Consider the following 22,498-nt stretch of genomic DNA (forward strand, 5'->3'; position numbering starts at 1 on the left):
GTTCGATTGTTTATATGTTTGAACAGACATGTTTTTCCCATTGCGTGTACCTTTTCAGAATTCATGATTTTTTTAACAGAGGCAAATTACATGTCTTTATATTTCTATGTTTTTGGCGATGTGTCTGAGAACCTGTTTTATGTGCTATTAGGTAATCAAATTTTCTTTCGCGTTAAATACAGCTGCCTTATTACGCTTATACTCCACTTGCAAACTTCAATACTACTTTGGCAATCTAAGTCTCTAGAATATAAACTATATCAGGAACTCTGTTGGTATCATTTTAAGGTTAGTAGTGGCTTGCAGCTCTTGCCTCTGTTTTGTTGGTGCTTTATTTCTCTTTGTTTTTGAATTGATTTGGCTTGATAACTAATTGGCAACTTTATGTCCTCGGTGTGACAGTGCACGTTCCATAGTCTCTTATCTTGGGTAACCAATGCTGAAGTTGGCACGTGTCCATGACAAAAACTATAGCAACTTTCATATGAGCAGTGCTAATCCAAGCACAACTTTACTTTGAAACGAACTACAGCGTTTATTTGCGTCGTAGTTCAGCGGTGACTGCGAATGGTTTATTGTCAACAGAAATGTAGCAGAAGCCGGCAGGACGCAAAATGTACTTCAACCGCTGATGAATGAAATGACTTTTTTCTGGCTGCTATATGTAATGAATGAAACGAATTTTACTACTTGCCACCGCATTTAATTCGATTATAAATAATATTTAATTCTCGCATAAAAAATATTCCGGAAGAGAAGAATTAATATATAAAGTATGCATATGTTTGTTGAGACGAAAGGGGTGGTGCCTTGATGACAACTCAGGAAAGGGTGTTGGCTGCATTTGTCAATATCAAAACGAAACAAAAACATAACCAAAATTGATGAAAACGTCCCCTTATTAGTAGGACATTGTGCGTTCTTCTTCTGGCTGTATTGATGAATTTTATTGCCATAAATTTTTTATTCAATTTAAATTTTTTATATGTGATTATACACATTTAGAGAGATAGAGATTCAGGCTTAGAAATCTATTGAAGTGTGTAGGATATTGTAAGACAGGGTTGGTTTAGTGCTCTTATTAGAAGTTAGCCTTTTCAACGATTTTCTGCTGTGCGCTCACGTGTTTCTAATGTGGGTGGTAAACTCACATGCGAATTTATTTCAGTTTCGCGAAATCGTTTTCAAAAAGCAACGATAAATATCGACAGCACGCTTTGCACATATTTTATACGATTACGGTTCTCCGCTCAGAGAAACAACTGTGCAAGAATTTAAAATTTGCACGTGCACACATGATATACGCACGAGCACCATTCAGACTTCCGTTTTAAAGTGAAACGAGATGGATAAAGGCAAAGTGTTGAGAAGTAGCTAATTTCCGGTTTAATTGATTAAAGTTTTTATATAAATCAAATTACCACCACGTAAACTTATGCCATAGAAAAGGCTTAAATTTCTGGTGGCATTAAAAGGGCTTTTCTTGTATTTTTGTAATATTTAAAACATTATTTTGACGTTTTCTTTAATTTAAATTTATATTAATGTGTCTTTAATGAAAACTAAAAACTCCATATACTATCAAAAGTACAACTGCATACCCTAGAACTGTTGGCGTAATCGAAAATTGTGATAGATGAGGGTAGCACTTGTTTTTACTTCGGGCATGGGACAATCCGTAGCCTATTTCTATTATAAATAAACTGACCAAAGTTATAAATCAGTGTTGCTTTGTTTGGGAAAATAAAAAAAATGCGTAACTATAAAAAAGCGAAAGGGTTTTGAAGTTCTTTCCTAAAAAATATTTCCCAATGGAGTGATTATTTAAAATTATAACCAGCTGCAACAGGATGAAGCTATGAAGAAATATTTTATTCTACTCATTTGCTACAGCATGTATACTCAAGTAAGAGTGGATTTTTTTTTAATGAAAAGCAGGTCCAAAATATTTTAGATCTAAATATTAATTTAATAATAGACATATTAATAGAATTGATTATTTAAGTAATAAAGGCTCAAATGAATTTTTTTGTACTTCAATTTTTAAAAATAATTATAAATATACATATGAATATATTTATTGATGTAATTTTTTAAAGTAAAAATAAATATTAAATTTTTGTTAAAATCTAAAAAATATATATTCATAAATAAATACATAAATACATATTTTACATACATATATTAAATGCAGAAGTTTAAATCGTATAAACGATATATATAATATTTTTTCTATCATTGTTCACATATAAAATTTATAGGAATATTAAATTATTTCAATGCTGCTGATTGTTATTTTCTCATTTATACATCCAAACATATGTATGTATGTCTTTTTATGATATCAACCATTCAAATTTTTTGTTTTTTGCGTATTTTCTCTTTAATGTCAACTTGCGCAGTGCTTATTCACAATAGCACATTCATAATGTGAGAATTAAGTAACCGAATCTACAATACGGTTTAAAGTAATCTGTTTAAATTTACTCCATATATGAAAATTTGTTATAGATCAATTTATTTAACATAGCATTTCGAATAGATTTTTTTTTTCAAAATATGACATTTATCAAATCAGTAGCAATTTGAATAAATCATAATATTAAATAAAAAATATGAAAAGCAAAGATTTAAATATGTAAAATAACAAATATGTAAAATTTATTCGTAAGTAGCAAGGAATGACTCATTCGAGTATTCACATAGGCGTTACTTGCATCACTAGAATTTAAGGAATGTGTGAAAAGAAATGTCAAAATTGCCGTGTAAATACATTTGAAGCACACGTACTTTTATTGAAAATTAAATTATTAAAATTATTAGTAAGTTACTATATATAATAACAAAATGAAATTACAAGTAAAAACTTTAAGTCAAAAGCTTATTTCTGTTGATATTGATGAATCAAAAACAGTTTATGATTTGAAGAAGGAACTCGCGCTGTCGCCAATAGTTGGCGTGCAGCCTGAATTGCAAAAATTAATTTATGCGGGTAAAATTTTGACAAATGAAGAAGTACTAAGTCAATGCAATATCGATAGTAAAAAATTTTTGGTTGTTATGGTACTTAAACAACCGCAAGAGGATACACCAACATCATCGAGCGCAAGTGCTGTGACTAATGTATCAGAATCGACAGCTGAAAGCAACAAAAAAACTGAAGCACCCGTTCCAGCACCTGCTGCCGCTACAACCAAAGAACCTACACTGTCATCTCCTGCAGCCGTAAGTAATGAAGAACAAATGGTGCAAAATATTGTTAGCATGGGTTACCCTGAAAGTGAAGTACGTCTGGCGCTAGCCGCCAGCTTTTTTAATCCGGAACGCGCCATAGAATATTTAATAGAGGGTATACCAGCTGCTGCAGAAAGCGGTAGTTTAGCGGAATATGGTGGAGAGGATACCGTTTCCCCTTTAGAAGTATTTCGCGGAGATCCACTATTTCGCAGCTTGCGTTCCGCTATACGGCAACATCCCGAAATGCTTGATGATGCTATCATACGCATTGGCGAATCAAACCCGGAAATTCTTGGGTTAATAAATGACAATCAAGATGAATTCTTGCGAATGCTAGTTGAGGACTCGGACGAAGAAGACGAACCCGGCCAGGGTGATTAGCATGGGGTATCGACCAAAAAATTATAATTATAATTTTTATGTAATTGTTTTCTTAAAATTATAAAAAATTATAAATTATTTAAAATTAATTTATCATCAAGTAAATATTTATTGTTATTTCTCATTGTTAACACTTATTCATACATGAATTTTCAAACGACTTGAATAACTTAAATTATAAATAAAAGACGATAAAGGAAAATGTTAGATTAAATGAATATTTCCATTTTGCTTTGGCTATATTTCAAGATATAACTTTTGATATCCATCCAAAGTTATCTTTTAATTTTATAAAATTTTGTGTAAAATAAATTATTTTGTTGAAATTTAAATAGTAAAACAATAGAAAACAACCCTTTTTCAGTCTTCGCAATGATAAATAACTTTGTGACTGCAGTCTATGAATTGATTTAATTTTTTCTAGCGACACCCATTTTTCCACACAATAGAGAAACTCGACCTTTTTAAGTGAACTTTCGTCTTTCGTGCAACAACAAATGTAGTATGCAAATGAGAAATGAAAAGTAAAATCAATTTAATTAAAAAACTTGATTGTAAGAATTCAGAATTTTATTAATGTGAGAAAATTATTTGCAAAATTAGATTTTAGTTTAAAAATATTACCTTTATAGTTATTTAAAGAGGTAAAAAATTAATTTAGATAAATAAGATTGCGATGCAGAAATAACTAATGTGCAAAAATTTTAATCTTAGTATTATTTAGCTATTAAATGTATACAATTGGTAATTTGAAATTTATTTAATCGAAATTATTATCTAAACTTCAGTAATATATGTATCTTCATAGAACTACTTTTAAGAAAGAAAGTCTTATAAAAAAGCCCAAATGACAGTTGTTGTTGCTGTTAGGTTAATTTGGAGTGGTGGATTTGTGCTCAAATCCTAGTTGAGCTGAAATAATGGCCCGTTTTGACACCATAGATAAATGTTGTTCACACGCAGTCCAGAACAATCGTAGAAAGGTACGACTTGTGCTTTGAAGTGAAAGTGAACCGACCTGATAAGTCTAGGAATTTGGCACAGTCCTTAATTTTGTTGCATGACAGTTCTATTAGGTCGGTAAGGAAAGCGGTTTCAAAGATCTTAATCTCTTTCGAATGTGAAGGAAGGTAGCGACGCTAATGGGTTGCTAATTAGTCTCTACATTTTAACAGAAAATTGTTGAGAATCATTTTATAAGGAATAAAGCTGCAGTAGGAGTAGTTTTTTAGCACGTGGCTATATCTTGACTAAGACGTTGTTAAATTTGTGGTATTCTAATCAACCTAAAGAGACTGATGCCTTTCAGATACTTAAGTATTAGCATTTAAATTGGAACTGGTGTTAGAATATTTAAAGACTTGGATTGTCCTATAACTTTGTTCCCATTAGAAAGATGTCGTCAAAAAGTGATTCCCGGAAAGACTGTTATTGTCTGCCTGTCTACTGTAATTGTCTACTTTTAAAATTTTTTATAAGTTTTCCTTAATATGTTGCTGTGTTACTGAGACTGCCACGCATTAACGTAGTTAACAAATCAAAACTCTCTGATGAGGTGGTAGGTATGAAGACTGCAGAAAGCAGTAAATATTAAAATCAGTCAACATGAAAGCAAGTCCCCATCTAATAAGTAAGATATAACGAAGAGTTATTAGAGTCATGTTATGTAGAGTGTTTTGGGCACGGTATGAGTAAAATTGTTGTTGTTTTCAATGTAAATTATAAAATTTAAAAGAGAGAGACATTATGTCTCTTATGTCGGTTCAAATTTCAACAGAAGAACCAGGCTATTTGAGCCTCGACACTTAGGCAAAGCATTGTTTTTCAGTAATAAATTTCAGAATTTGGTCCAATTTAGAAGCAAAATAAATATAATTTTAATACGTTTTGGAGAAAAAATGCCAGTAAGCAACATATCCTATTATATAAACCGCTAATAATTTAATTATTACCTTTTTCCATTTTAAGGAAAAACGTATAATTTTGTTAGTGCTGTTAATAATTATTATAAGAAAATATAATAATAAATTCACATTTTATAGCCGCAATGAATTGTTTCTTGTTGGCTATTTTTAGTGACAAATTGAAAATGAGTATATCTACATTTCCTTTTAAATTTAGGCACAACCAAAATGTACCAAAAAGTAGTAAAAATACAAAATTGGCCAATTTTGCCGTGCCTGTGACACTCTACAGCTGGTAAATTTTGATGATTCTGATGTTATTTAAATTCATATTTATGGTATACCATAAAGACCTATGAAGCAATAGAAGAGACTGTCAAAGAAATTGAATTCCAATCAAAACATGGTGATCCTAGATAGTACTATCCGTTGGTGATAACGGATAGTACAATTGTGGTTGATCCAACCGCAATGTATCTACATTGCGGTTGGAGTAGATAATGCCAAAGGTAGAGGTGGTGGCCAGAGTTGGCAAAGGGTTGGAGATCTACAGATCTCCAAATCTACAGATAATTCTTTAATTGAATTTCGATTTTATGCTCTTAACTTAAGTTTCAATACTGATTTAAGTATATCTTAAGTCATTAAAGTTGATGACTTCAGCATAACTTATGTAAGTATCAAGACAAGTTACGACTGAGAAACCGGCTCTTCTGCGAGATATCTTAGATAAATCTCTACAAGACGATTTCAATTTATTTTCGAGTATTTTTAATCAGTCAGTGATCTATTAATTCAAATGTAATTAGTATGCTGCTTGTTAAACTTAAAGAGATTCTTGATCTTAGAAATGCTCGATTTTAATTAAACTTTCTATCGTTAATAAGACTTTCGTATTTAGTTGAAATTATTATGGATTCTACAATTTCTTTATATTTATATTGTTCATTCTTTTAAAGAACTGTTTTCATCCACCACGTTTGGACCATAAATAAGGAAATAAAAGTATTCATTACAATTTCTAGGATTTTTATTCAATGTTAGTGACCCTATTTAAGAGGAATAAAATGAGTTAATTAAAAAATTCCGCATACATGCGGTCTTCGTTTTGTTAAACATGTTTGCTCTCTAGAATATAATATAAGAAACTATATAAAACTATATTGAATTCTTTTTTTAATCACAAAACATGATTTTTTAAATATTTTATTATTATTGCAGTTGAAACATCTTTTCAGTTATAAATCATTATTACTGTTATTTTTTCGCACCTCATACGCGTTTAATTTGAACGAGGTTTGGTCTGGAGTAATCGGATATGATGTTAATTGCACAATGATCGAAATTAGGTGCAGTAAGGACATAAGCCACACAATGGCTCAATTAATGTGGCACCCCTCAGCGTTGAAAGTTACTGCTTTGAATAAAAGTAACAGCAAGACGTCTTCACTGTTAGCTACTGTAAAACAATTTGCGGTGTTGCACTTGAAGAAGGCACAAAAGAACATCACACAAACTAATCCTTGAGAAAATTTGTTGAAATCATAGTTGAGTTTGCTTTGATGAAGAGAGGCGTGATTGCTATGACCTTGTGGTGTTAGACGAAAGTGATAACTATGTGAAATAATGGATTTTTGCTAAATTAACAGTTTGCACTTGAAGTCTGAAAATTACTTAAATAGAAATAAAAAATTCAATTACAGAATTAACCTTTATGCAGGCAGGAGAGATATACGACGAAATCACAATGCGGGCTTAACTCATCTGCATTGATTTTCTTATCTCATATATCATGCTTAAGAACCATGCTAATTGCTCCATAAATGCATTCGGGCAAATCAAAACGTATCTCTATGCACTGAATGCCTTAACTAAAAATGCTATTGACGCAAGTTATAACGCAATTGAGCTTACTTCAATAAGTTATAATTGTAAGACTAAGCAATTCATTCTTGTGCAATGCATTATCCTTGAGTATTGTAAAAATCCTTCATGCAGCTAAAAATTATTATGAATCTCACTTTTCAGTTGCGAGCAAAGTGTTTGTTATCTGTTCATGTCATCCCATCAAAAACAGCATTAATGTCAACATTTGAACTTATCTCATATTGCTAAGCAAATAATAAAGTCCGTTGCGCCAGCTCGGAAGAAAAGCAAATATTCTGAATTTTAAAACAAAAAGTAAACAGAATCCGAGTCCAAAGAAATTCCAAATACAGAATTGGTTGTGGTGGAGCGCGTGGTGTGATGGTCTCTGTTTCATTGCTATTCAGTGCCATTGACCAGCACACATCAACTGCTAAACTTTCACACGCACGACACACAACCTACATGCACATGTATCTGCTCACAGCATCCAGATACTTTGTTTTATGCAAACTCACTCTGCCCTTCCAATTGCATATACACACATATTTATAAGTTCAAGAATTCGAATTTATTGTTCGCTTCGCATCCCTTGTAAAAAATATGATTCGATAAAAAAGTGAAATTATACTTAATGGACTTAGAGAGTTTCGTTGTTGTAACTGTAATTGGTATCTTTGTGATATCCAATGTCTGCCGCAGTAGGATTAATCCTGAAATGCTCAAATGCAACGTTTGTTTAAAAATTTACATTATTTGCATAAGCGATTAATTACGTACAAAAAGATTGAGAAAATTATTTCTGGAAAACGTTTGGCTTCTGTGAAAGTATCGCAGAATACAGGGTAACAACTCAGTATTCCAAAAAGATTTAGTCATGCATTTTCAGTGTTTTTAAAACCTGTTTGGGGATTAATGTTAAGATAAAATCAGACAAAATGTCATTTCAAATTTTTTTTATTCAAAATCTCAAACAGATAATGCATGAATATGTGTGGATATTTTTATATTATAGCCACCGAATAATCATGTTTCTTTTCAATTGTATGTTTTAAGTAACTAATAGTCAAACAATGATCTGTTTAAGATAATTTTATTCTGTTTACTTAATTTTAAATTTAAATTATAAAATAAATTTTTAATTCTATAAAAATGAAATCTCGTTCCTATTCCACTGGAATAAATAGTAACGCTATCTCTTCCAACTAAACTAGTAGAAATTATGGTATATAACACGAGGATATTATATCAAGTGTTATAGTATATAAACATCAAGCGGAAAATATAATATCCCAGTTGGAAACGTATTGATCAGTCGTAAGATCTTAAACACAAGGGATGTACGTAAAGAGTGATCTTTTCAAATGTGTGACAGTCTTTGAAGACATCTTTCAGCAAAAGAGTAAAATGTGACTTTTGAAGTACTAACATAAGTGTAAATATATTTTCTGTTTCGAATAACAGATGATACTATATAATGCAGCAGCAATGATAGGTATAGTTGAAAGGAGTATTGCGTTGAAGAGTTACCGACAAAAAATAATTTACATTCTAACAAACACCTTTTATTAGAAATTGATGTATGCCAATTAGTGCGCCATAAATGAATAAATCAGATCTGAACCGTTAAGAAATAATTTGTTTCTGTACCTCAACAATTTCGGAATTATTTACATAAAGTATAAACTCGAACAATCGAAAATAAAAGAAAAACTAAAAATTGGACTGAATTTCCATAGTAAAACAATTTTTCGATGGCACATAAATATTTCGTCGTATTTAGAAATGTACGAGTAAGTAATAAACAAAGCAAAGCCTTCTCCAATGTCAAGTTTTCTGAACTATGTTTTCTGAAAATCAGCTGAACTCTAATTGTGCCGAAATTGATTGAAGTTTTCAGCGCGACAGGCTGCTTGGATTGAAGAGCGTTTTTAATGGAACATAAGCAATTAGCGTGCAATTTATTTCATTTTCAGTTCTGGTCTATGAAAATACTTCAATGTGTTGAGGGTTGAATGAATCTATGCAGGAGCAAAATTAAAAATAAATTCAATTCAACAAATTTGTATGTCAGCGTTTCATAAGCAGCCAGGAGATTTCATGTTATTGCGGGCATTGCCGAACGAATAAGAGTAAGGCGAACTGAATTTTATGTTACCGCCACGTGTTTATCCATCAAAACGCACTTATGTAGAATTAATTTAAAACGCTTTGGATGATATTCCATATACTCGTACGTATATCATTACCCATGATATGAAGCACAACAAAGAAGAAGCTTTCTAAATGATTATTTTTGCTTAGTATATTTGTTGCAGCATAGGCCGACACATCACAGCACATCATTTACTCTCCATTACTGGCTCAATCAGAGTACGAAATATGCCAGTAAAGGTACGAGTTTTATGGTGCAGGGTCGAAGCAATCGTTCTTGCATGTTTAATTATAATTAAAAAGGAAGAAAGCACTCTGCATACGTAAATGTGCTCTTCCACATTCTTTGGTCTATAATCATTAAAATGGTTAATTGAGTGCTTAGTGTGCTTATGGTCCATAATATTAATTATTCTAATTGAAATGTTCATTATTTTACAACTAATTTCTCATTTGTTATAGCAGAGCCTTTTTTAATGCAGGATATGCTTATTCGGGAATTTTGTATATATTTCTATATAAATAGTTTTGGATAAGGGTAAACTGATGGTGCATGCAATGGTAATGGAAATAACATTAATTGATTCTGTATAACCATATTTCTAATGGTGTCTTTGTTTATAAGATTTTTTACGCATTATAAGTACATATTTTCATCCTGGGTGTAATTCATAACATGTACTCTTTGCTGCCGGAAGTACACAATATTCGCTTTACTTAATTAATAGTTAGGAAAAAAAATTATAGATAATGTTTTTTGTAATGTTACTCATAGTAATAATTCTGTCACTGGGATTTTTCTTAATTAAAAAAAAAAGATTAAATATCAATAATACTTATATAAAATAATAAAATATATAAGTAATATATAAAATATACTTCTATAAAAATAATAATATCACATTAAATTATTCTCTCCGTTAAAATAATATTACATCTGTGATAAGCTTAGAACAATCTTAGATGCATTTCTCTGAGCAACCGTATGGATTTGTTAATATCAAGTATTGTTTAATATACAGTATTGTTTAATAAATTCTATATTTCTCTTTTCGTGTTTTTTGATAACGTAAAATCATTTGTTAAATTTGACAACTTAGTTTTGCTTTTCGATAGGGAAGGTATAAGATATCCCCAAGAGGATCGAAACTTATACTCACTGCAGAAAAAGCAATAATTATTCGAAAATCAATTTTAATTCTGTGATTTATAAGCACTTTCTGGGATACAAGAATAATAGATTAACGTCGTTATTCCCAATGTGTACTTCTTTAAATATTTTAAAGTAAATTATTAAATGTTTATTAAACTGATTACTATTGGAAATGTTAAAAAAAAACTATAAAATCAGTTTGCAATTAATAATTGCAATTGGAACATCTAAATAATTTATAAGCACTTTCTGGGATACAATAATAATAGATTAACGTCGTTATTCCCAATGTGTACTTCTTTAAATATTTTAAAGTAAATTATTAAATGTTTATTAAACTGTTTACTATTGGAAATGTTAAAAAAAAACTATAAAATCAGTTTGCAATTAATAATTGCAATTGGAACCGACAGGCCACTACCAATAAGCAAAGTATGCAAAAGAATAACTTATTCAACTGCTTCGTAAAGGCTCTTTAGAAACTGCAGAAGCTCTATTTAATGAGTTTCTTATCCATCTTTATTCGAAAAGAAATAAATCGTCTAAGTTTTAAACATCAAAACAAACATTGGATTGGGTGGTATCATTTTTCGATCTGTAGAACCATTTTTTCATAAAATCATTGCAAAAATTCATTAATTATTTGCAGTACTTGAAAACTCCCGTTACTCTCTCCCACCTATCCATCTAGAACTCGCAATATTCATTATGTCAAAATTGTAAATAAAATAAAGGAAAACCTTAAACCGCAATTGTTACCGGAAAAACAAATCTTGAATTTGTGCGCTCCAGCAATTCAAGTGACAGAATAAAAAATGATATTTCTGGCAGGTCATTAAAAAAACGTGAGCCATTTAGTACCTTTATCACAGCCAAAAACGGACGAATATCATGAAAATGAATGGGAACCGCTTAAACTTGTTGTTATTTTATTACGAAATGCAGTGCAAAGCTAACAAAAAATTATTTTTTTCTACTGAAAGGGTGCAATGATGCTGACAAAGAAAATCAAAAAAACAAAAAAAAAACACAGTTTTCTAATAATAGAAAACGTGGAAAACAGAGAAACGGAAATATTCATTGCGTAAAAAGGGTTAAACGTCAATGTCAACCCCGTCTGACTTCTCTTATCATAACTGATTTTTTTTGTTGTGTTTGTTGTTTATAATTTAATTAAATATAAAAAGGGTGTATTAAGCTTGGTTAAAATGTAATTACTCATTACTAAGTTGGATTCATATTTCACAAATATCTCATATATAAGTAACAACCAAAACCTTTACTAAAATCTATTCTATTTTACCTGTTGGGGTGTTGACATTTGTTGGGGTAATAAAGCATCTTTATGTGTATGAGTAAAAGTTTTTGTATGCTTTCAGAAAGGTGTTTTAGCAAAGTAATTATATATTTACACTATTGGCTCCACCTATATTTGGGTTAGGTGCTGGCACCTCTTTAGCTATGTCATCATTCACAATGCTAAGAACTCCTTTGCTCAATGTTTTTAGGGCGTTTGTGCCACACAGGCAGATAGAATTTTAACAGTGCTTATGTTTCTTTACTGTCTGTTAACAGAATGAATTTTATAAGCCAGAGCAAGAGAGCGACTGTGTTGCTCTGTTAAAGCACGTGATTGAAATAAATTACTAACTGAAATGTTGCTCGGTTGTAAACAAAAAACAGTGGAACGTTTCATTTTATATTATTTGTAAAATTATATTAAATTTTTTTAAAAATAATTTATTAAGTGATAACAGAATCTTAAATTATCAAATGAATAGTAAAAACTATTTAAATTATTTAGAGTTTTATATAACTTTAGATAAAAATTGCTATATATACATATGTATAAATATACATATGCATGTGTCGTATAGCCATTTATGTAAGGTATTCGGCATAAGAATTTATTGTAATACAGTTTTCTATATATAATTCTATTAAATTTTAGTCAATTATTATTTTCAAATTGTTACATAGAATTGTGAATTTTTGATTTTAAATGCGTGATGTTTAATTTGTAAATTAAAAAATAATTGTGTTTGAGATGTTACCAAAATAACTAAATTTTACTCCATATACATATATATCTTATTATAGAAATATTTTAATAATTACTAGAATTAATTAGTAGGCCCTGCCATAGAAAAGTTATAGCTTGTTGTTGGCCCTGTATGTTATCTATAAATCTATTATACTCCGATCATAATAACTACAACAGATTGTTTACTCGTATTACATTAAATATCTTTTAGAGGACATAAACATGTGTTTTTTTTAATAAACAAAATAATATATATGTACATATTCTTACAAATGGTATAATTTTTTTTTCATATGTACAATTACAAAAAATTGCAACATTATTATATCATTTCTATACTGATAAAGCATGTTGACCGATTTTCAGTCCTTTTAACGACTACCATCATAGTTGTGGATCTGAAAACGAAAAAAATGACACTTATATTCTAGACCCAAATCGTGTTTTCATTTGGACTTGTTCTTTCATGAATCATTTACGAAAATGATTCATATTATTCTGGTGGAAAATAAAGAATCTTGAAACTGTTGTGTTATATACTCTTATAACACTCAAGTAAAAAAAGTAAATTATGAAAATAATAGAACTTAATAATTTTTAATGAAAAAAAAATCATAGAATAAATTTATTATCTCAATTATAAATATTTTATCAGTTGTTTAGTCTAACAAATTGTCATCCTTATTGGGTAAAAAATTTTTGTTTTTGTCTTTGAAAATAAACTTATTCTTGCTAATGGCTACTAACCTCTTAACTCGTAGTTATTAAAGACGAAGTAACATTAAGACAATTAGTTTGGGAGGGTCCTCTGTAATATGCCTCTGTTTAACCAAATATGATAAGTTTCATGAATTAAGTTTTTTTTTTAAATAATTAAAATAATAAATACTTTAAAAATATATATAAAAAAAATAAGAATTTATTAAAGCGTCTTATTATCTGAAACTCGGCATTATCATAAACTAACCACAATATTAAAATTTCTCATTTCAATATACTTTCTTACGTAGATGCAATTCAAAGTAAGTTGAATTCGTTTTAGCTAGGATTTAATATTAAAATCATTGAAATAACATTAAAAAAATAAAACGTATCAAAACAAAAATAATGCTATTATTAAAAATATAGGCAAGTACATAGCAGAATAAACATATCCTCCTTAATGTGTTTCTCATTAGAGGAAATGTCTCCTAACGGGGAGAATACATAACCAATACCCGACTTATTTTCGCCATATAAACGCAACAAAACAAGCAGAACAGCGACTAGAGTTCAAAGTTAAAAAGCTTCACAAAATGAAATTATCCAATGACAAAGCATAAACACTAACATAAAATAAAACGGAAAATAAAACTGCTCCAAACTCTGGAAATGCGCAAGAGCGCAAAGTGAAACAACCCCACAGTTAAGCTCAAGGCAAGTATGAAAGCATGCAGAAAAATGCCGGTCTCGCATGTAAACAAACAACAACGTACACATTCATTTCATGTACAGCGAGCAGCAGTCGCCGCATTAACAAAATAGTTGAGACCAAAGTACTTAAAGAGAGCCAAATAAAATTCATTCGTCGAATAAACGTCGGCGTTGTCGGTTGTTTTCGCGTGAAATAAATTTTTTGGGTAATTTCATGAAATTTTGTGAAACATTGTGAAGACACGTAATAAAAAGTATTTTTCAAATAGTTGTATTTGAAAAAATTAAATGTTTTTTATTAAATTTGTTTGAATAAATCGAAGAAAATATATAAAATAGTAAGATACGTATGTTAATCATTTCTCTTATTATTAATATTAATTTGACGGCATTTTGCTGTGATTTCACAATTTACCAGTTTTATTAATGCAATTTGCACGCACACACCGGTGCGTAATAAATCAAAAATAATTAAAAATCACACAGAAGTGAATTGAATTTTTTGGTGTGCGATTTATTAATGAATCTTTTGCTTTGCGGAATTTGAAATTAATTTAACAAATAACAAATAACTACAAATCAAAAGCAACAACTGAAAAGTGTATAAATAAAATCAAAATTCAACATTGATATTTTAAATAAGTAAAATAAGTGTTAAGTGTTAAGTGTAGGTATCCGCTAAGTAGCTTGACATTAACTCGACTAAAAGCTAAAATAAAAATAAAATTATTTTAATTGTGAAAAATAAATTCGACTTAACATATGCACGATAAATGTCAACAGATACTTTACAAGTGCAACACAATAAACTTTGCAGAAATTTCGAATTCTTAGATTTTGTTCTTTTGAATGCTTTTTCGACATTACTGATTAATTATTATTTGGGAAGAAAAAAACTTATATTGATTAATTAATAACTAAGGAAATTCGCACATTTGAAAAATATACGAGTTTTGTTAATTGATGTTTTTTGTATGCTATCACAAAAAACGACAACAGATTTGGCAAAATTAAAGTAGACACATTCTTTTGTAATTAAACATTTCGAAATAAATAAAATAGAATAATAAAGATCAACAACAAAGACTTTCTAAAATTCTGTTTGAAAATTTCGCCACACTTTGTACTCTTTCGTTCCCTCTCCTTGTCGTTTGTGTCGGTTGTTTATAAAAATTAGCCACTAAACACAACTGATCAGCCCCCAACAGTTGCGCTTATTAAGCAACCACTCAGCGTACGTAATTTTCCATTCTGCGTTAAAGTTTTGGCTTTCTTCTTCGAAATTCTATTTAATTATATCTTTTGTTGTAGTTTTTTTTAAAATAGTTCTAATTTTCTTCTTTACCGCTAATATAAACAATAAATTAGCGAAAAACTAAAAATCTTAAACATTAAACATAAGCCATAAAGTTTAGTGCTTCTGCTCTATAATAGCGAAATTAACAGCAGGCGTAACAGCAGTTAAACATCAATAACAACTCATAAACATTATAACGGCAAAAATTCAAACAAATACTTTAGGTGTTCAGTAGCAGCACTAGTAGCAGCAGCAGCAGTAGCGGCAGAGCAGAAAATCAAACAAACCCACACATACTTACACATTCACGTAAACGTAAACAAGCGTTAACAGACCATTCAACATTTTAATTGGTTCTTGCAAAACAGGAATTCTGCAAACGGATAAATCAGCATATGTGAGTTCCTAGTTTTATTGTTTTCTTTTTCTGTCATGTTTATATAGTTATTGGAGTTTAAGAATAAATAAAAAAAATTATTGTCTTCCAAAAGCAAATCGAAAAAATGTTAATGTTTAATGCACTCCTTAATGTAATAAAAATCTTTATGGCTCTAATATGTTAGAAATTAACTGTTTTCAACAAAATTTATTTAAGGACATCTGCTTAAGGTTAATCAGAAATGAAAGGTTGTAAAATTTCAAAATATAAGAAAATAAAACATATTTTAATAAAACTATATATTATATAATAATTGTGATTTAAAAATGCACGTACTCCATATCGTCTCAAATATTTCACGTAAGTAGCACGATATAGATAAACTACACTAGAAATTTTGTTTTTAAACAGTATAATGTATATTAGTATATCCATTATCCCTGGTAAAAACGTAAAAATCAGTACTTAAACAGCTCATGGTTAAAGTATATATATTGTTTATAATATATACATACACATGTCTTTATTACACATGTTTACTATATCTTTTTAATTCCATTTTCATTTTATGTAAAAAGTAATTAGCAACTAAAATTACCTGGAAAATAAATTAATAAATAATTTCAATTGTACAGAATGTTCTTCGTATAAAAATTTGTTACATTATTACTCATAGATTATTTAACTTATGACTCAAGTATTGATGTTGCAATTTTACCTTTTAAAAATATTCAAATACTGATACAATACTTGATCCGTTGCTACTCTTATAATACCAAAGTTTGCATTTATTGACCTTTATGTATTTATAAAAGAAATATCTAGTTATTCTATAGTATGAATCACACTATATTATATATGAATCAAATATAGTCTCTTTTATCTTCACTGTACTCCTTCGTGTTGTGAGTTATTCAGTTTAAGTCTATATATTATAATTTTATGGTATTATGGTTTTATTGTCTTGATAACCCCTAGTTCTCTGTATTTACTTTCGTAATATTAACAATTTTCTTTTATTTAATAATATCGATATGTTTGGTCTATTTCGAAATATTAAAAAAAAACTAATTTTCAGTTTTTTCTTTTTAATATTGAAAAGACAGATCTTTTAGTCCGTATACGATAATACGTTCTTATATAATAATTTTAATATGAAGTTTGTATATTCCCTTATACAAACTTTATATTAGAGGTTATACACATACTTCAATATTATTTTGGCGATCTTCGGGACAGATTTCAAAGACCACATTCAATTTTATGGATTCTTCTTTACCATTTGAAAAGGAGTTATTTGAAGTGAAGTAAGAGAAACAAAGAATAATATATTATATAGGTCAATATATCATGCCTTGCCACTTGTAGTTATTGTTGGAAATAAAATCTTCCAGTAATATTACATCGGGAAATGGGTAAAGGAAATGAGAAGTTTGAGGTACATACTTTTTTTCAGCGCAGAGTTTCTTTTTTAGTGTTTCTTGTTTTATAGCCATCGGATAAATAATTTCGTGAATAATTTAAGTTCTCATAATTGTAGTTTTATTTTTTTAGCAGTGAAAGGGATGTATGCAATATTTATCACTACTTAACAGATTTCGAAATGTTTTTTTGAACAATTATAATGGGTAATAAAATTTATTTGTTAATTAGTTAATTTCGAACGAATTATTTTATTATTCAAATTGTAAATAAGTGAAGACTAATATATTTAAGATATTTTTAGAATCACACCATTGCTTTATGCGCTAACAATTTTTGCAATTTTTAATGGAAAAATTTTTCTTGTATTTATTTTTTAATTATCTCAATATAGTTACTCTTGTAACAAAAATTGAAAAAAAATATTTGTTAGCAATAAAATTGCAATAATTTTCTAGCAAAGCCAATAACTCCAACTTTAAATATTCATGTAATTTACATGACAATTTAATTAATTTTGCCTTTTTATTTTTAAATATTTTTCTATTATCAGTTTGCAAATACGGCACATTCATTAAAAATGCCAATTAATTTTTAATAAATTTCCGCCTTCCAATTTTTAGCTTAAAATTACCAATGAATAAGCTCCATTGGGTAAAAAAAAAGCAAAAGTACAAACATCAACAACAAACAAAAACAAAAACAACAACACCAACAGCAACCAAAGAGTATTTTATTATTTTCTTATTAATTGCTTCCTAAATATTTTGTGGCATTTTCACCAAATAAAATGAAACCAAATCGAACCAAAGCAAAACAAAGTTCATTTACGTTTGCTTAGTTGATTGCGAATACATAAATTGTGCTTGTGTGTTTGTATGTTTATAGTAAATAACAAAAATACTCATTCATATATTCTGATATATTCCAAACGTGCACTTTTAATCCAAAATTTAATTGTGGGCCGGTATGCAGCTAGGCAGGTGGGTTTTTCTCTTGTAACACATGTGTTAACTTATGCTTACCTTCATACGTCTTTCGTTTATCCGCTCTGCTTCTTGCATTGGAAAGCAAACCAATTAAAAATAATTAATAATATTGCAAAAATTTTATTTTAATAATTGCCTCATTTTCGCTATTCAAATTGTCGTATATGAAAAAACATACAACATACATAGGCCCACATATGTATGTAGTTGTTCTCATATAACAGCGCTTATTCTCCCCCATTTTCGACAGCGGTTTAGCACCCCTCTTATGCTGCACGCACACTTGCATCATGCATTATTTTTAACATTTACATATTTTCTTTTGATTATTTCATTTTTTCCTTTTAACGAGCTCATTTTAACAAAACTTAATTAACACTTAAGCAAGTTATTTCCACTAATTAACGATTTTTTCTTAAAACAATATTAATTATTTTATTTTCTTAGTTTAGCTTTAGCTTTAGTACACAATATTAAGATTAGTGCGCAAAACACAAATTGCTTTCATAAACAGTGGAAAACGTATATAAAATAGCAACAATTTTTTGTCTGAAAATGTATTGTAGGTTTTTGAAAATATATTATAATACAAATGAAATGAAAATGATATGGTAAGGCGTTATACGCAAGATCTATTAGCATTAAACAGATATTTAGTTCAAATATATGCAAGACGAAAGAAATTCATCAAAACACCTTTTAAATTCAATTTAAAATTCAATTTAAATTCAATTTAAAAGGTGTTTTAATGTGTATTAAATATTTACATAAAAGTATAATACAGACAACCTTCCATAACTCGAACTTCTATAACTCGAATTTTCTATAACTCGAACCAAAAATAGTGCACCAAGGTTTTAGAGAGCAAATTACATACAATTCTGCTTCCATAACTCGAATTTCTCTATAGCTCGAACAAAAATTATGTTTCGTGTTGATAGGTATATGGGAAAGTGCATTCTATAAGTCGAATTTTTGTTTTAAGTATAAATGTATTTTGCTGTAAGGGAAAGCCCCTTTTTCCTAACCAAATGTTTAATTTTTTCTTTCTTATGTTGCTTCTTTGTGCAAATGCCAGTCGCTGGCAGCGTGGTTTAAAGTAAATAAAATAACTTCTTGCTACTCTTAACAATTATATTGGGCTTGACAATGAAATTTGTACATCAAGCTTTCCTACAAATAACGATATTATTGAGCACTATAGCTCTAAATTACTGGATCAAATTCTAAGTGCAACGGAAATTGATGATGAGGGTTTGTTCGGTGGATGTAATCGTTCATCATCCTTCCAAGAATGAGGTAGAAGAGTCATTATTTTTGCAAACGAATGATACTACAACTGATGATCACTATAAGAGTATGAATAAAGTGGAATCTCTTTTTACTAAAAATAAGAAAAAAATTAATGTACAAAATCCTAATTTCTGAATATTTTACTTCACTATACCTTCTGTGCTTTATTTGATTGCAAATAAATAAATACCTCAAAATGTAATTCTAGTTTCTTTCAAAAATAAAAAAAAAATAAAAAAGTTCTTTAACTCGAAGTCCCCATAAGTCGAACCTTTTCTATGCAAAATTGAACTTCGAGTTATAGAAGTTTGACTGTATATGCATAATACTAAAACTGAATTCAAGACATAAATAAGGCTTTGATATAGGTCTATAAATAGGATATAGGAAGTTTTAAATTTGATAAAAAAATATTACTATGTATAAAATAACTGTATTAAAATTCTTCAAATTTCTGTGTGATTATTAATATTCTCATACTATTTTTTGCCTATTTAGGAATTGAGTGTCTCTTATAGTACATATAAACAATGATGAAATGTCCCTTATTCATAAATTCTTAACCTAATGCCTTTAGTTGAAGATTTAAGCAGTTTCCAACTAGTAAGCTAAGATGATATGTTGAAAGATCTTTTGCATATCATATTAACTTTGTTTTATTTATTCTTGTTATTTTAATTAAGTTGAAAGGTACTGCATATATTAGATCGTCGATGTCATAAAACTATCAGTGGAAATAATCATATAATTTTCTATGGAGACTGTTCATACAAACACTCCCCACTGTTCGCAAGTTATTTAAACATAGTAACTAATAAAGTAACAATGCATGTGCATTTATACAATTTTTTTTTCGTTTATATAATTAATGCCAAATGCGTGTCTGTCAAGTTATTAAAATTTCAAGTCTACAAGTAACGAATTAAGCTAGCCTAGCTAACTACTTACAGATACGTAAATGTATGCACGTATGGTATGAAAAATAAATTGTAATGCACAAGACACACACCAACAATAATAATAATAACAACAACAACAAAGAATTTGCTAATAAAGCGGCAACCAAAAACAACAATTCAAAAAGCAACATTTTTACTGCAACTTGGTATTAATTAACATTTAAACAATAATTAAATTATTCATACATAAAAAATAACTAAAAAAAATTAAGTACAAAAATGTAAAATTATTAACAGTGGTTCTGATGCAGTAATACAAAACGCGCATTCCGTGTCGCGTCGTACTTTAAAGTTGCTCACATAGTATATAAAAATGTGTATGTGTGTGTACACAAAACAAACAAAAATTCTTTAAAATTACAAAAATAACATAAAAATAAAAAATGTTAAAAATATGCAGAATTTTATTTCTCAGGTTTCGCTGTGTACTTGTGATTATGTTAAGTAAGCCAATTAGCAACGTCTGCCACTGTAAGTCCAGATCATTAATTTGACTTAAATGCTGACATTGTTGTTGTATTTATGGGTATAATGATTCATATCAAGAGAGATCGCCTCTCCAAAAAAAACCAAACGCACCTTTCTGATGTAATTGTTGTTGTTGCTAAGTTGTTGTAGTTGTAATTGTCATTACCATCATGATTGGAATATGTGCCATTCCGCCTTCACTTCTTTTTAGTTGTAGTTGTTGTTGCTGTTCGAATGCTAATTAGCTACACTCTCAACACCCAAGTAAAAATGCCGACAATTATGACAACAGCATTGAACAACAACAAATGGTATACGTATATGATATACCTACCACATTACAACAATAATCAAAAGAGTTTAAATACGTTAACACTCATAACATTCCTCATTTGGGCACATTTATTTTTTAGGCAGAACAAATGCAGTGAGTTCTGAGTGAGAATAAGTTTCCAGTTAGCGCAAAAGATCATAAATTCTTTAGAGGATTATAGGGTGATAATTGAAGTGTCAATGTGTGTAAATATATTATCAATCGTAACTGCATATTAGAAGACTGCTAATAATTTTTTGTTCCGAAACTTTATAACAATATGCAATTACCTGAATAAAATATTTTTTGTTATATAAAAATACATACATATTTCAAAAAGTGTACTCTGTTAGATATAGACCTGATAAGTATGACATATACGCAAAATTACTAAATTGCATAATTGTATTTATTTCAATAGCTATTTTATTATCTTTTAAGTGTTTATGGATTAAAATTGTTGTCATTATTATAAATGTACATTCTACACATATTTACTTATATACAACACAAATTTTTCAAAAATTAAGATACTAGTTTGTTGACATAAAGTCAGCCATAGATAGTACCAGCTTGAACGATTGCAATCGATGATTTTATGGAGACATCTCTTTCAATAAGTTATTGTAGTTATTGCTTACAATGGTAAAAATGGTTCAATAAAGCATAAATTTAAAAGTAAAACTTAACTGAGATATCAATATTTTTCAAGTATGTATAACTATAGCATAAATGTAGTTTGACCAATTATCTCTTTGAGCGCCTCTTTGAGCGATATCAAGGAATCCTATCATGTCACAGACAAACTGTTTACAATGTTTTAAATAAACAGAAATGAAAGTAGTAATAATAGATTAGCGGTTCTTGGCATTTTTAACTTGCCATATTTGTTGATAATGACGTTTATTTTTGATAGCATAGCGTTACTTCTAATTATAAATAACAAATTTGTAAAATTTTTGCTTAGCAGACAATCGGCCTATGTTCCTGCTGAAGCAGTTTTTCAAAATTCCTGTGTTCATATATTGCTGCAGTATGGTTGAAGATACTAATAAATATTCAAGTAAGACGCCCATTTTTTTAAACAAAAAACTTTAACAAAGTATTTTTCGTTCCATACATTAGTATGTATGTTTAGTACGTAGTCGTATCAGCAACCCTCAGAACAGCTCATTAAAAAATTCCAAAATCTCAACCAAAAATGTGACAAAATTTTTAAATCACTA

The 22,498-nt window shown here is 29.1% G+C and overlaps 1 protein-coding gene across 1 annotated transcript; it reads left to right on the top strand.

Moving 5' to 3' along the window:
* Window positions 1-2,607: 2,607 nt before the first annotated feature.
* LOC119671996 (UV excision repair protein RAD23 homolog B-like) lies at window positions 2,608-3,707 on the top strand. The gene has a single exon (XM_038082938.1). It carries the CDS (start codon window positions 2,848-2,850, stop codon window positions 3,616-3,618), a length of 771 nt encoding a protein of 256 aa, XP_037938866.1. The 5' UTR covers window positions 2,608-2,847; the 3' UTR covers window positions 3,619-3,707.
* Window positions 3,708-22,498: the final 18,791 nt, after the last annotated feature.

The sequence above is a fragment of the Teleopsis dalmanni genome, chromosome 1 (assembly GCF_002237135.1).
Source record: "Teleopsis dalmanni isolate 2A chromosome 1, ASM223713v2, whole genome shotgun sequence".
NCBI classification, from domain to species: Eukaryota; Metazoa; Arthropoda; class Insecta; order Diptera; family Diopsidae; genus Teleopsis; species Teleopsis dalmanni.